The sequence below is a fragment of the Lolium rigidum genome, chromosome 6 (genome assembly GCF_022539505.1).
Source record: "Lolium rigidum isolate FL_2022 chromosome 6, APGP_CSIRO_Lrig_0.1, whole genome shotgun sequence".
Lineage (NCBI taxonomy): Eukaryota > Viridiplantae > Streptophyta > Magnoliopsida > Poales > Poaceae > Lolium > Lolium rigidum.
In genome coordinates this window covers 47,006,271-47,021,735 of record NC_061513.1, presented here as the reverse complement: position 1 = coordinate 47,021,735, position 15,465 = coordinate 47,006,271, and the positions used below count along the sequence as shown (strand labels likewise).

General features: G+C 45.0%; 2 protein-coding genes across 2 annotated transcripts; one reads left to right on the top strand and one right to left on the bottom strand.

Moving 5' to 3' along the window:
- Positions 1-530: 530 nt before the first annotated feature.
- On the top strand, positions 531-5,542 carry LOC124659422 (haloalkane dehalogenase 2-like). The gene is made up of 15 exons (XM_047197298.1): positions 531-659; positions 730-778; positions 911-972; positions 1,234-1,334; positions 1,427-1,496; positions 1,582-1,651; positions 2,022-2,078; positions 2,150-2,217; positions 2,293-2,373; positions 2,542-2,619; positions 2,711-2,866; positions 2,940-3,092; positions 3,362-3,426; positions 5,058-5,104; positions 5,229-5,542. Exons 1-14 carry the CDS (start codon positions 546-548, stop codon positions 5,062-5,064), a joined length of 1,131 nt encoding a protein of 376 aa, XP_047053254.1. The 5' UTR covers positions 531-545; the 3' UTR covers positions 5,065-5,104; positions 5,229-5,542.
- On the bottom strand, positions 3,545-9,033 carry LOC124659421 (probable auxin efflux carrier component 5a). The gene is made up of 5 exons (XM_047197297.1): positions 8,020-9,033; positions 7,469-7,554; positions 6,792-6,949; positions 3,940-4,016; positions 3,545-3,836 (listed from the first exon to the last, which is right to left on the bottom strand). Exons 1-5 carry the CDS (start codon positions 8,763-8,765, stop codon positions 3,764-3,766), a joined length of 1,140 nt encoding a protein of 379 aa, XP_047053253.1. The 5' UTR covers positions 8,766-9,033; the 3' UTR covers positions 3,545-3,763.
- Between the last annotated feature and the right edge of the window lie 6,432 nt (positions 9,034-15,465).

Sequence of the window (15,465 nt, the reverse complement as noted above, 5' to 3'; positions counted from 1 at the left end):
AGGGGATGGCCTTGGGAATCGGTGGATCACTGGTGTAGGAGAAGGCAGTGGGAGGTGCTTTTGACATACTGGGGTGGCAAGGCAGCGTGGGGGCAAACCGTACCCCGACCATGGTGGTGGCGGCCGACATGTGAGGAAGGTGGAGTTGGTCTCCGACAGTGCGACGGTGTAAGGCGGTGCTCTCCTTCCCCCTCCTCTCCAGCGGTGCAACACAGATGTTCTCCTTCCCCCTCCTCTTCAGCGGCGAGACGGTAGTGCTCCTCGTCCCCTCCTTGTACGACGACAATAGGTGTTCTTCCCCTCCCTAACCCGTACTAACATCGAAAATCGATTATTTGGGTGAGTAAGCTAGCCGCCCCCATCGTAGAAGCACCGACAAAGGGGACCCATATAAGTTTAGGTTTCTGGATCAGAGCCGTTAGAACTGTGGCGGGAGGAGCAGCAGGCCCCGAACCAACCAAACCCTATCCCCTCCTGCCCCACCACGTCGTCTCCCTCCAAAACCCCAGCAGAATCCGATCCCCCATGGCACCCGCCGACCTCCCATGGCGCCGCCGCTCGCCGCCCCGCGCTTCCACACCGCCCTCTCCCGCCGCCTCCTCCTCCGCCCCCAGAAGCCCCTCCCCTGCTGGCGCCGCGCGGCTCGCCCCGACGATCAGGTTCTCCCGCGCCCGCGGCCACATTTGTGATCTGTGGCTTGATTCTGATGTAATTTTGTGCTTACTGTAGGATTTGTATGTCGACGACGACATCGGAGACGGCTTCTCTTTCAGCGGCGGTGAGTTAGGGCCTGTGTGGGTGTGGGCCCGTGGGGAATTATTGGGCGCAAAAGTTTGGCTGGGTTCCTGTCGGCTATTTTGCTTGCATAGCTAACTATGATGATGTTGTTTCTGTGTGGGGATTGATGCAGGGAAGTATGCGGAAGCCGAAGGCCCGAGTAAGTCGGACGAGTGGTTCGCTCAGGGGAGAATGGTATGATGCGATCACTCTTTCACTCTGTTCTGCTCTGTTGTTTTACTCTGATCAGTGCACACCATTTTTAGTTTGATACATCTTTGGATTTCGCACCTTTCATCTGCCAATTTTGTGTCGTGCTAATGTACCATGAACTATTGACACATCAATTGTCTGACCGTTCTACTTTGAGCCAGCGATTTGAGTGTACACCTGTGCTGATAACTGATTTTTCTGAGATGCGGTTGAATTTTTGATGAATTATTCAACATTTTGCAGGTAAAAGCTCATGCATTATATGGCAGCAAAGAGAAGGCAAAGGATCCCTTCTTTGGTCTCACCATGGGTAAGGGATCGCAATCTTCGGATGATGTTTTCAGGCAAGTTAACTATATAAGTTGTCTTGCATACGAGAAGCATATTAATACAGCGCAGAGATCATAGTTCTTCTATGTACTCAATTGTGTTTCAGCTGGTTTTGTGTGGAGACGGGGAGCTCTTCTAATCCCACGGTCCTTCTAATTCATGGCTTTCCATCTCAGGTGGGTTTTTAGGTGGCTGTTTGCCCCATTTTATTTCTTTGCATTGCTGACAATGGCTGAGCTTTTAGTCTTTTTTGTATTACAGGCATACTCTTACCGAAAGGTGCTACCTGTACTATCAGACAAGTATCGCTCCATTGCTTTTGATTGGCTTGGTGAGTTACAAACCTCTTTTGGTGCTGGATAAATGCAGAATAATCACATCAGTTGGCAGAGAAAAGCTATGTCACACATATGTTGACAAAACACATTCTGGAAAAATATTGGTCCATTACTTTGTACCAGTTATCAGTCTCTGTTGACAACTTGAGATCAGAACCCAAGAACATAAGAGATAGATTTGATTTGTGTTCCCAGTTAGGCAGATACCACTCTATATTATTCCCCTTTTGTAAAACCCATTATCGGTTTTACAGACTAATAAATAACCAGGTCCTTTTCTGTTTATTTTGCTGCCCTGTTCGCACAATTAGCAACTGCTAGATATTTATCGAAGTTCAGAACAAAAAAACTTTGTATCTGCAGGTTTTGGATTCTCAGACAAACCTCAACCTAAATATGGTTTTGACTACACTCTGGATGGTAAAATGATCTATATAGTATTCGAACACCTAGTGTTGAACTACTTAGTAATGTGAAGTGCTATGTTCCAGAATATACCTCAGCCCTGGAATCGCTAATCGATGCTGTTGCTCCTGGCAAGCTCTCCATCGTTGTTCAGGTGCTTCTCATAATAAGGGTGTTCGTTAATGTATGTGGGAGGTTTTCTTTAATACAAGAATGTAAAAACTTGCAGGGCTACTTCGCTCCAATTGTGGTCAAATATGCTAACGAACATCAAGACAAGTTGAACCATCTTATACTAGTTAATCCACCGGTGAGTTTTCTTAGCGTATATTTTGCACATGCATTTTGGCGAGGTACATAATTTCGCCTTCTAAAGCTTCACTATTCATTAAGAGTTGCAGGCTTCATTTTTTATGAGTTTAAGGCTTCATTATGTTTTAAGAGTTACAGTCTGATCACAGGATGTCTCATATTATAGATAACTGACAAACATGCAAAGCTTCCATCTACCCTTGCATGTTTCAGCAACTTTTTGTTGGGCGAGATATTTTCCCAGGTTAGCACCTATGATGCCAATTTTGTCTGGACCCTATATAACCACATTGCTTTGTGTTTTTAAATTTAGTTTTTCGTTTGAATTCTTCCAGGATCCTCTCAGGGCTAGTGATAAGGCCTTGACTAGTAGTGGCCCATATATGATGAAGGAGGAGGATGCTACTGTATATAGAAGGCCATACCTTGTCTCAGGTTCATCTGGTTTTGCACTGAATGCAATAACAAGGGCTCTGGGAAAGGATCTTAAGGTAGTTTGCTCATCTATCTTCTTGCTATGGCTTTGTTAAATTTAAATCTTCTAAACTGGCTGTTTTAGTACAGGGCTACATCGAATCCATGAGGAGCATATTAGCGAGTGACTCATGGAATACAAAGACAACAATATGTTGGGGCATGAGAGATCGTTGGCTCACATACGATGGGGTGGCAGATTTTTGTGATGGCCTAAAACACAAGTTTGTGGAGCTTCCCATGGTTTGTTTCTATACTCTTCTCACAAAATGAAATTGAAAGTCATTATGTCCAAAATACTTCTTAAACGACAATGAAAGTGAATCAAAGTAAATTAAACTACTACCTTTTCAGATTATATTCATGTTTCCTCGTGTTAGTCATACGTGATTTTGGGTTGTGTGGGGGGATATACAACACATGTTCTTTTGTTTAATTTGATGTCTAGATTTTTTTTCTTCACCTTGTGTGTTGTTAGATTTAATTTTTTGGTATGATGACTTATCTTGTAGGCAGGACACCATGCACAGGAGGATCGTGGTGAAGAGCTAGGCAATGCAATCAAACGTATACTGAGGTAATACTGTTGAAACTTATATTTACTTTGTTTGTTCTGCGTTATCCTGCATAAATGCCGTTTTTAACTGTTGTACACTGTAAAAATCAATGGCACAACACTGAGAAATCAGACCCAGAACCAAACATTCTTGTAATACATTCTTTTGAATAACAAAATAAGTAAGCCTTCTTGTTGTGTTAAGAGTATTCCATAGCACTCAGATAACTACCACTGCAGTTTTATGGGATGAGGAATGTAGTTATGAGATATTTCATTACATCCGTTGTCAGCATTTATGTTCGGGCAGCTTTAGTGGAAATCTATGCTTGCTCCTGATGTATCCAAGTCTCTGCGTCTACCTAATTAGCTCTAAGACTATATAAAGTCCTACTAGCAATGGCAGCGAGACAAGCATCCCAAAAATCACCCTGCAAAATTTAACAACAAAATGGTGTGAGGCTAAGAAATTGCTGTTTGCATAAGAATTTGCCTTCATCTATTTGTAGATTGTAATTAGTTCCAAATACTTACGCAGTACTTAGGACGTCAGCATGCAGCCCGTATTCTTTTGCAAATATGAATGACGTGATTGATTGAGGTAGTGCAGCCTGCAGAATGTTCAGACAAAGCTTAGTCAGGTTATATTCCTTATTTAGTCTCAGAAAAAATGACATCAACATTATAGTGAAATACCTCTGCTGTTTCTTTTTAATACGCCAATATATTTCAAGATTTATACTTTGAAAGTTCCAAAAGCGGTACCATTAGGTCTATAGTCGGAAAAACTTTAAAATTATTGTGACCTCTACTGATTCTTTTTAATACGCCAACATATTTCAAGATTTAGACTTTGAAAGCTCCAAAAGCGGTACAATTAGGTCTATTGTTGGAAAAACTTTAAAATTATTGTGATTTGGTATTTCTTAACTATATACGTAATTTAGTGGTCTAAGTTGAATTTAGGAGAGTGCCAAATCTTGTTTTCAAAAATGAAAAGGAAAGATATACAAAACATTTTCTTGATACACGAGATCGAACCAACTTAACCCTACCATCACCTACCAGATTATAGTTTTACCACTATCCTCCCTCTTGTTTAGGCCACAAATTCTTGGAGACCACAACTATGTTCAGACTATTTCCGAGGATAGTTTTCACAGTAAAATTCCCCCCTGTTACCTCCAGTTTGGTAACTTGAAGCGATGTATACCTTAATAATCAGTAGTGGTTGTCTCACCAAAGCAAAACTGCACCACTTCGCGTCTATTTATTATGTTATATATAGGGTTGGAAGTGGCAAAACGGGGTATTATGACATGGATATCAGTCGGGCATCAAAGAGGACAAATTCTTCTTTAACCCCGGTCCACATCAAAATTATTACTGATTCAGATGAGTCTAACTCATCTCCAGTGAAGTGTGCATTAGCTGACATGATGAGGAGTAGGACTAACTTGGTGCATCGTCTAAGTGCCAACTCCACAATGGCAACTACAGGTTTTAAAAACCCTGAACCTCATTATGTTGTGGAACTTTCCATATTACTATATGGGTGTAGTGTTTAACTTACAGTTTAGTCTGATCCATGCCTATGCGATAAGCATCTGATGAGTGGTCGCTAATGACTTGCTGTTTTGGACTTTGCTCAGAGGATGACTACATCATATGGGCCAGGCTCTAGACCATGCCAAAACAGGTGCTGTGCCCTTGCTTGCACTTTATCTGAACAAACTTTCCTTTATTTTAAGCACACTCTTGATTCCCGACTGATTTCAATGATCTCCTCCATGTTTTCGCGTCAAAATGTGGCACATCAATAGCCAATAGGGACATGCACTCTTCTTGGTATGAAAAAGAGAAGCTGTGCCGCCCCATTGAAGGCCAATACTTTCCATGGATAAGACAGTGCCTAAAGTGATGTTAAATGTCTCTGGACAACAAATGACAATCATCGGTTTGTGTCCCATGTTCTTGGATATGGCTCATGAGTTCACCTATGTTTTTCAGTTGTTGACCTTTGTCTGTGCATGATTTGAATTCTCTTAAACAAGACCAAGCTAGATGACCAAGATGATAACTCTGCTGCGTGAAATTGCACAACTATTGTTTTGAACGATTGTAGATTTATTATTAATCTGGTGTTGCTCTTTTGGTGCATGCTTAGCTTTTACGCATTTGCTTCATGTTTGTGGCTCTGGAAGCAGCGTTGGCCTTAAAGCCCAAAGTGGTGAGGTTAGTGGTGCACTGGTGCTGATAAACTAAGACTCAGAATCTCACGTAGGGGTTGAACATTTGTGTTTGTGGTCTTGAATTGATCATACCTAACCTAGCTATGCTTTTGTTTCTTGGACTAAACAAAACCTTTGGTCGGCTTTCTGCGGTAATATTTTCCTTTGGATGCGAATCTAATGTCGGGGAAATGCTATTATGGTAGATGACTTTCGTGATCCTTTGTTTAAAGTGTGGGCAGTAAATGGACCGAAAAGCTCCGGCTAAGCTAGATACGTTTTCTTTATGGTCAAGTGAAGTTCGGTGACTTTGCTGTAAAGTGGTAAAATCTCGACAGCAGTCTATAACTTGCATGTCTAGCCGGATGCATTGACATCAGCATACTACCAACTCTACGTGGCATTAACCAAAGTATTTTTTTTTCTCAGGTGTCAGGAAACAGTCTAGAGCTAGAAGTTCAAAAAGATACCACGTCTTTTAGAATATAACATCTCTCATTTTGGATTTAAAACAGTTCTTGATCTTTAATTACTTTTGTGCAAATGTTTTAGTCAAATGGTTAATCATACATATTATATTACCGTTCTATTGGTAATATTTTTTACTTGCCTAACTCAAATATTTTATACACAATTCATATTACTTGCCATCAATATGAATATATCTAGAACAAAAATGTATCTAAATACATTCATACTAGAGTCAACTAATAGGGATCGGAGGGAGTATGCTAATTAGTTAAAACTTGCAAGATCGGACAGCACGAATTTTAGCACGTCAGCTACTTGCGGATTGAGGCAGTAGTCCCGCTCTGTCCCAAAATATAAAGCACTTTTTTCACACGATCTTTGATGCATGACTTTGACCACAAATATATTATATTATAGAATGCATAAATAATGGAGTATGTCGTTGCATTTGTTTTACAAATCTTTTTATTTCATATATATTCATATAAATTATATAGATATATTATAATTATAAATCATAGTCAAAGTTTTAATTTATTGAACAAGGAAGCTTAAGGGCGCCTGGTGGTGGAGCAAGTATATATGCCAGTCTGAGCTTAACAAAAGTGCGAGACCACTAGTACTGTAAGTGCTTGGAGTATAGAAGAATTAATTGAGGGGGCGGTTACTGATTCGGTTACGTGCCTGTATGATGGCGACGCGGAGGACGTCTCCCCGAAGGCCGACGGCGATGGAGCCGATGGCCATGGCGGCCGGCCCGAGGGCGAACTTGAGGGCCAAACCTAGCGCCGCAAAGCTCGTCCCGCACGCCAGGATCTTCTCCTGCTGCGCCATGAACAATCCTGTAGAGAGAAAACGACGCACGTGCTCCAAAAAGTTAGCTACGTGAGTCACACTTCACAGTACAACGGAGTACTCTAGAATAATCTCTTAATTACTTTGAAAGTAGAATAATATCTTAATTTAAGTTTCTCTGGCAAATATTCTATTTTTTTTACTTTCGCCTTTAGCTGTTGTTTTAAGTTGCTGTCGACCACACCATGCATGCAACGTACAGATAGAACCTGCAGCCTGTGCCTTTTGATGGATCGGTTCCTCTGTAAATATTCTGCTACTTTTTATGTAGAATTAATTCGTCGTATTTCTTTTGGGTAATTATCTGTAGGAATATGTATTACTACCAGATGGGGTATTAGATACGGATTGAAACATGCAAGTAGTGATGTGAAGCTAGGGAAGCGATAACTATACGATACCTCAGCGATTAAGATTAACACGTACTAGCTAGCAGTGCACATACATCTGGATAAAATGGGCACGGTTTTGCACAAGTATATATAGAGTTATTGTTTATGGCTCACCCATGCTGAACATGGCCATTCCTGTGCCTGACTTGGACATGATGAGCACCGAGTTCTCCAGGACACTTGGCAGCTCGATGTGTAGCCTGCATGCCAATTAAGCTAATTAATTCAGAAAGCACACAAAGTTATTCGAACTTTTTGGCAGGGTACCAAATTGCATTCCCTATCTACCATGCATGCATTTGGAGAGCAGAAAAGACAAAAGACAAATTGTGTGACCATTTTCATGTTGATCGAGTGGCTCAACTAGACAACTATACTAGATTCACAGCGTTGGGGTGAATAGAGTGTTGATGGCCATATAAAAGGGATCGAGAGGACTATACTTATCTAAGTACTCAAAGCTGGGTTTTGATTTCGATCGAGAGGGTAGATAGATTAGCTGCAAGAAAAAATGGTAGTGCATTTCCTAGCTGATCGTGTATACGCGAGATGAGATATCAGAATAATACTGAGCAAGGGTTTGTGGAGCTAGCATTAGTTTGTTAGGGGCGATCGATGAGCATGCACGCATCTGCATGGTGAGCTACACGTCAGAGTGCACGTACCTGTTGGCAACACAGGCCCAGGTGATGCCGACGAAGCTTGCATACGTGTTCGGGTTGCGCGCCAGCTTGTGGGCCACCGTCTTCACCAGTCTCCACACCGAAGGCTTGCCGCTGACGGTCACCGCCACGACACCAGCCGCCTCATCGACGCTGCCGACGGCCGCCTCGACGTCGGCCTTGACCGGCGACTCGGGTATGGCGTCGTGGACCACGACGCTCTGCTTGGCGACGTCGACGTACATGCCGATGGCGGCCTTCCGGACCTCGAGCACGAAGAGCAGCAGCGTGAGCCAGACGATGGCCTGAAAGACAGAAAGCTGCACGACGAGCTGCTGCGCCCACTCGCCGTACATGGCCCGCAACATCGGCACTCCCACGACGAGCGAGTTCGTTAGCGTGGAGAGGGAGAAGCCGGTGATGCACCAGCTCCCGGCGGTGCCGCCCTTTCCCTTGCCGGCGCCGGAGAGGAAGAACCTGGCCCAGATAGCGATGACGGCCACGATGACGGCCTTGGAGATGACGTCCGCGGCGACGGCGCGGTAGTTGACCTCGAACGGGTCGGTGTGGAGCGTGAATTCGAACGTGAAGAAGGGGAGTGCGAAGAAGGCGACGAGCCGGTTCACGGCGTCGCACTGCTCCCGCGTGAAGATGCGCCACCACCGCACCGAGCCGTAGCCGAGGAACAGGGCGAAGTAGAGCGGCACGGTCGCGGCCAACACCTTGTACAAGTCCCCCCACCCGATCATTCTCAGATTAAGCTTCTTCCTCCTCTCAGGTGCCGGCTACGGCGAACCCTTTGCTTCCTCCCCCGCCTCCCTTGTCGTCGAATTAATTGGCTCGTTTGATCTTGTATGATCTTGTGCAAGAGATCGATTGAGCAAGAGTGTGTGCAATGCTGACTTATGGATCGGTATAGTGTGATAGGCTGGGCATGCTGGGGTGGCGACTTTTATAGCTAGAAGGCGGAGGAGGTGCGGAGCTTGCGGCCGTGGCTGTGTGTGGCCAGGTTTTGGACAAGTCACAGAGCTCTGGCTTGCGAGCTAGTGGGAGGCTGAAGGGACGGTTTTTAGGTTTAAGCTGAGGGAGGGGGAGGATCTTGTTCGCGCGCTTTTGGCTGACAATTCATTCGAATCTATGTTGCATGCGTACGCGCGTGTGTAGCGAGAGAGACATCCGTAAATTATCTGGGTTTGCTTAGCTTTGACGAGTAATCGAACTATCGAAGAAGGCGGTGAAATGGACGTGCATACACCGATACACGCGCGTGCATGCGTTCAGGTGCGTGCAACAGTAGTACGTGTGGCCGAAAGAAGCCAAGTGCGCAAGTCCGTTCGACGAGACTGAAATGGACGTACGTAGATAGTTACATACTTTCGGCTCGGGTCCATCGCCCCAGAGATCGTCACCAGCCAGTGTATGTACCTGCGTTCCTGGTTTTCACATTGTAGATCACAAATCGTCTTTTTTTCAAAATAGGAGCATCGTTCCAGCCTCTGCATCGAAATGATGCACACAACCTTTCATATGCTTATATATGGTTACATATTTTCAGCAAACAATCTGATTTTAGTAATAAACTTATCAACTAGGCAGAGACGATAACCCTGTTAGGGGCAAGGAAGAGATTACATATCATAAAAGATATGCTAAATATCTTCAACAACCCCCTTAATCACAGCCTTCAAAAAGTTTGAGATTATGCTTGAAATCTTTGAGATTCTTGACTGCTAAATCATCCGCGATTTGGCTCTTGCTGGAGATAAACCGAATGTCCAAAACTTCGTTTGCAACTCGTTCACGAATAAATTGAAAATCAATCTTAATGTGTTTTCTTCTAGCATGGAAGACATGATTTGCGGACAAATAGCTAGCACCTAAACTATCACACCATAGACATGGCTTGTCCTTGAGGGTGACACCAAGTTCACCAAGCAATGCTTCAATCCATATCAAGTCTGTTGTAGCATTATCCAAGACTTTATATTCACCTTCCTTAGTGGACCTAGATGTAGTAGCTTGTTTATGTGCACTCAATGAAATCAAATTTGGTCCAAAGAAAATAGCAAAATCTCCGGTAGATCTTCTGTCATCAAGATAGCAAGCAAAACCTCCTCTTCCTGCATGCCTCCTTCTCATCTTCATCCATGCCTATTCCTCCTCCTCCTCCTCCTCCTCCTCCTCCTCCTCCATGTCTACTCATCTTCTTCCTCCTCCTCCATGTCTACTACTCCTCCTCCTTCTCCTACTCCTCCGCATGCCTCCTCCTCCTCATGCATCTACCTTCTACTCCATGCCTCCTCCTCCCCTTGCTTGCCGACCCAACGACCTCACCGGCCCCGAGCTCGTTGACCTGCCTCGACCTCGCCGTCTCAATCTCTAGCGCCTCCACCAAGATGCACAAGAACAAAAATTATACAAAAACAAAACGTAAAAATATTGCAAATAAATGGTGCTAGATCCATATTTCAAAAATAGTAGTGGTGCACCTAGTTTATAACAATGGCGTACCAGGTAGGACTAGGAATGGATCACCTAACAGCTAGTAGTGGGGCGCACCACCTGCTGCGCCACTACTAGCACTTAGCAGTGGCGCGCTAGTAGTGGCACACCACTGGTACCCAAAAGTAATGTGCCACTGCTAGGCCTTTTCCTAGTAGTGTAATATGTGTGAGGTGTTGGTGCATTGTGATGGGGTGCCGACTTCTGGTGGGAAGGCGGTTGCTGCTTGTTCTTCCCTGCCGGGTAAGAACAAGCTATGAATGGTGGAAAATAGAAAAGACTTGTCGCCTCGATCATTATCTCCTTGTGCGGGAGAGGAAGAAACCAAGCTTATCTCGCTCTGGTTTCTAATGTTTGTGTGTGTGTTTTTTGCTTGGTCGCTTCTTTGTTTTGTCCTTCTCCCTCTGGTAGAAGGCCATATTTATAATACAAGGGAGTGGTCTCGCTCGTGAAGGAGAGGTGGCCACATCCTCCTTTGTACAAAATGGACGTGTATCGGTATGTGACCCTGTAACGGAGAGCCCTTTCCGTACAACAGGACGTGCCGCGCAATGTACCGGTGTCACGGTAGAGGATGAACCCTAAGGTACAAGCCCTTACCTTGGAGTTTGGGGCATTAGGAACTGTCGTAGGTGCGCTCTCCTTTTTGTGTGACCCTTACGTGAATCGGTGCCACCCTTACGTGACCGAGTTGTCTAGTCGTCCAACTTCCCATGGTCCGTCTTCTTGCCGAGCTTTGCCAGGTTGCGATGGAGGAGATATCAGCCTCTTTCCGAGATCTTTCGCCTTCTTCGGATACCCTATGTTTGGGAACCCCGTCGGTATCCCCCTAGCATTGAGATGGCTCGAAGAGGTACCCTAAGGATAAGATATCGCAGAAATTTGGTTTGGTTGCCTCCTACCATCGGCGTTAAAGTATCTTGATATGACCTGTCAGGGAGCAGGACTTTGAATGCTCTGCTTGGCGATACAGAGTTGCCTCGAGGTTGATGAAGGATCTTCCCAAGGTGCTTGGTGGAAGCATTGAAGGTAGTTTACTCCTTTTAAGGAAGGGGAAGAGATGAGGCTATGATCCTATTAGCGCCACTTCCCTTTTTTTCTTCTAGATCTTCTCTAGGTGCAATGTCCAGCAGCAATGGTCTCTCGCAATCCAGTTTGTTGCAGGCAGATCCTTCATGGGGACGTAGCGCAGAGTCGAAGGTTGAAGTAGCCGCCTCCGCGGATCAAGAGGATGAGGTGGATTCCTTTCCGCTAGGGGAAGATGCCCATTGGCGTATTGCCAGACTTGCTGGCTCCGATCCTCGAGTTGGGGATCCGATGTTGTTCCCCAACTTCTCTCTCGAGCATTGGGATGGAGCACTCAAGATGGTTAAGGATGTCGTAGCCGGGAATCCCTATACGTCGAAGATGATGGATGATCTTGACGATTCCCTAGAACTTCTTCAAGGTTGATCTGCCAAAACGGTTCAGGCCTCCTCTTGAGTTTCTCGTTGGTGTGCATGATGATCATGCCACAGTCGTCGATATTCTTAGGTGCCTGAACCAATGCACGGATGATGACTTCAAGAAGGTGAGGGAGGCGCTAGGGCTACCTCCTCTCGACATTCCATGACCTAGTTGTTTCTATTCTTACGATGAATAACGATTAGTAACCTGGTATCTCGGGTCGCAAATGTAAATATAACAAACTTCATCCCCTCGGGCATAGCCTATATGTTGTGTTTGCTCGATGATTCCCCATATCTTTCTTAGGATTCTTCGTCGAAACCTTATTGTTAGTAGCCAAGCGATGTTTGCACAAATGACCAACCACAATGGGGGCTCGTCGTTGTACTCTTGTACTCGAGGGTATAGGGCATGACCTAGCTGGAGGCGCCATCATCCCGCCAGAAATTCCTTTGTTTTTTTCCTATGAATCCTGCCATGACTTTGAGCATTTATGTTGACCCGTCCTATCCCTAGGGCGTAGACTAGCGGTTAGAGTCAGAGTTGCATGGGCCAAGGTCGGGCATACAACTTGTCTCCGAAACGTATGGCAAGACAATTCGGTGCCAGTGCTGAGTGCGATAACTGGAGTGAGTTACCTATTTAGCGAGTTGAAGGGAAGCAATGAGCGTGTGCGGCTGCTAGGTGGCGAGATGTACGCCTTCCGCCATGCCTCGACCCGTCATCCTGCCTTCTGAAGCAGATGTGCTAATGTTTTTTTGCTTCCACGACCAAACTCATTAGTATCCCGGTGTGTCGGCTGGGAAAATCCCGCACAAACGGGGTTCTCCCCTTTTTTGAATAGTGTAACTCCTGCTGGCTTCCCGACCCCTTTTAGATGCATATTTACCTAGATCCCTAGCGCCACTAGCTTGGCTATGTTTTCTTAGGCGGCTAGTGACCAAGCGAGCGTAGAAGATACCCATCCTACTCTAGTACGTGAAGGCATGCCGGCCAGGGAAAGCTTCCGGCGTCTCCCAAGCATGCTTCTTCCCGTTTTAGTATGAAGCACGCCTTTGGCTTTGAACGTTCCTGCCAACCAGTCGGAGCCCCCGGGGCATTTACTAGTGGTCGGTATCTTGCATGGGCAAGGGTGAGCATACTAATTGGGTGAGAGCATATTTGGGGCGGTGCTTAGGCCCTACGTGTATTTGTAAGGGAGTAAAAATGAGGAACAACCCTGGGGCCTGCCTGGGGGTAAGCGACCAATGGTTGTGCATGTATTCTTCCAGTGATACAGCCCTACTCTTGGATGTCAGGACAAAGTTACGCTTTGTCTTTGTCGATACATGTGAATCTTTTTGCCAGTCTTAACAGAAAACTAGTTAGCGGTCCAGGATGTTGGGCAACTGATGACGTTGGGATTCCAAGTACAGAGTGTTGTATCAGCAGAGTATTTTGCTCACAAGGGTGACTTAAGGGTTTATATCAAACTCTCGGGGAATGGGTAAAGAGGTATATCTCCCTCTCTTCTTCTAGCAATCCTACAAAATAAAATAAATCCTTGTGTCCCTAACTCCACCGTGTAGTTGTCAAGCACAAGGTTTCGTGTAAGTAAAAGTAAAATAAGGTAGCAACTAAAGTAAAGCAAACAAAGAAGTAAAGTAAACTAAGTAAAAGCAGTAAATGTTTGTTTGTTTTGAGGTTTTGTGTGCAAATTAGATAACTAAATATTTTTTATTTTCGGATTAAAGTAGTGCATCAAATAGAAAGTAATATAAATGCAATGGAAAGGTGTTTCTTATGATTAAAATTTGACCGGAGTTCATGGGTTCACTTGACTATTCTCTCTTTTAAGTTTTAGTGGACAATAACAATTCATCAATGAGATATAAAGAATATAACTTCAATATGTGTAAGATACGCATTTATATGTGCATCACGTCCTAACATAGAGATGATGCAACACATTTCTCTTATACTCCACAAGACAGGTGTCGAGGGTACTCCCCGGCAATGCCCTCCGTTTGGGGCTTAGGGTAGATGGAATCATGTAGGCTGACACGAGACATCGGTTATCATACAAGCGGGGAGAGCGATTTACCCAGGTTCAGGGCCCTCGATGAGGTAAAACTCTTACGTCCCGCCTGTCTGATCTTGATTACTGTAAATATCGAGTTACAATGGGGTGCCGAAGGTTTCGGCTATGATCTCGTCGAGAGGCTAAGTTCTGCAATGACCTAGCTCTAGACTTACGGTGGTTATGGCTACTATGATTGTGTATATCTCGAGAGACCCTCTCCTAGCCCTTATATTGGGAGCCAGGTCTCGAGAGGCTTGTTCGAGTACGACTAGGTTACAAAGAGTCCTATGTCTAATCTTTCCTTGTTTTCTTTGTCTTCTTGTCTTGTTTTCCAAGACTCCTTTCTTGGAATTAACGTATCGGCCCACCTTGGTCGATCGATATCCTTCATGGGCCCCTGGTTGGGCCGTAAGAGGTAGCACAAGACTAGTTACCCGAAGGGTAATGCCCACATCAGTAGCCCCCGAGTGACTGGTCTAAGAAACTTCGGGCAGGGACTAAAACTGTCTTCTGTCGAATGTTTTCAATATCCGAAAAATCTTGACTCCCTTGTAGTAACAACGTCTTCTTTATCGGGTGCGCGTTCAGCGCTCCCGATGGGAGTAGCCCCCGAGTCTAGGCACGGATGCTTGCAACCGTGTGTAGACTCAAGTTGTTCTACTCAAATGTTTTTGTTCTGCCGATATTTTTCGCAAACTGCCATGATCATCTGATATGTCTTCCTATATCGGGTCTTCAATGCTTCCAAGTAAGATTGCGCCCATTGATAGTACGTAAAGGATATTGAGTAACACGCGCAGCTTTACTCGACAAATCGATGCTGGTTAACTGTCGATGGCAAAACAACGTCACCCTACTCAGAATCAAGTCCCCGGGCATGATCCTGGATCTGCAAAAGTCTTCGAGTCCAAATTTTATCGGGTGCGCATTCAGCGCTCCCGATGGGAGTAGCCCCCGAGTCTAGGCGCAGATGCTTGCAATCGTCCGTAGACTCAGACCATACCACTCGAATGTTTCAATTTCCTTCGGGTGCTCTATGCGGAGTCGATACTACTTATGACATCATTGATGACGTAACCACTGCTACGGTCCTATTGACAGGACATGACCTGGCGGGTCCCCTCCTACTTCTGCGCGGCCAGTTTGGGAAATGACCAGCGCTTGTCCAGTAACCAAGACGCCTCCTCGATTTCCGCGCATAGTGGTGAAAAAGATTCCTTGGTAAAATAGAGATAATGACACGTGGTGACCTAATTCCAAGTCTCCTTTAATTTATAACCGCAGAGGACAAAATTTAGCCCTTTCATTCTCTCTTTTCACGATTCTTCTTCCTTGCCTCTCCTTCTTCCTCAAAACTATTGCGCCGCCGCCGCTGTTCTCAGATCTCTCTTCGATTTCTTCGACAATGGTGAAGAAGAGGAACCTCACCCTCTCCGCCA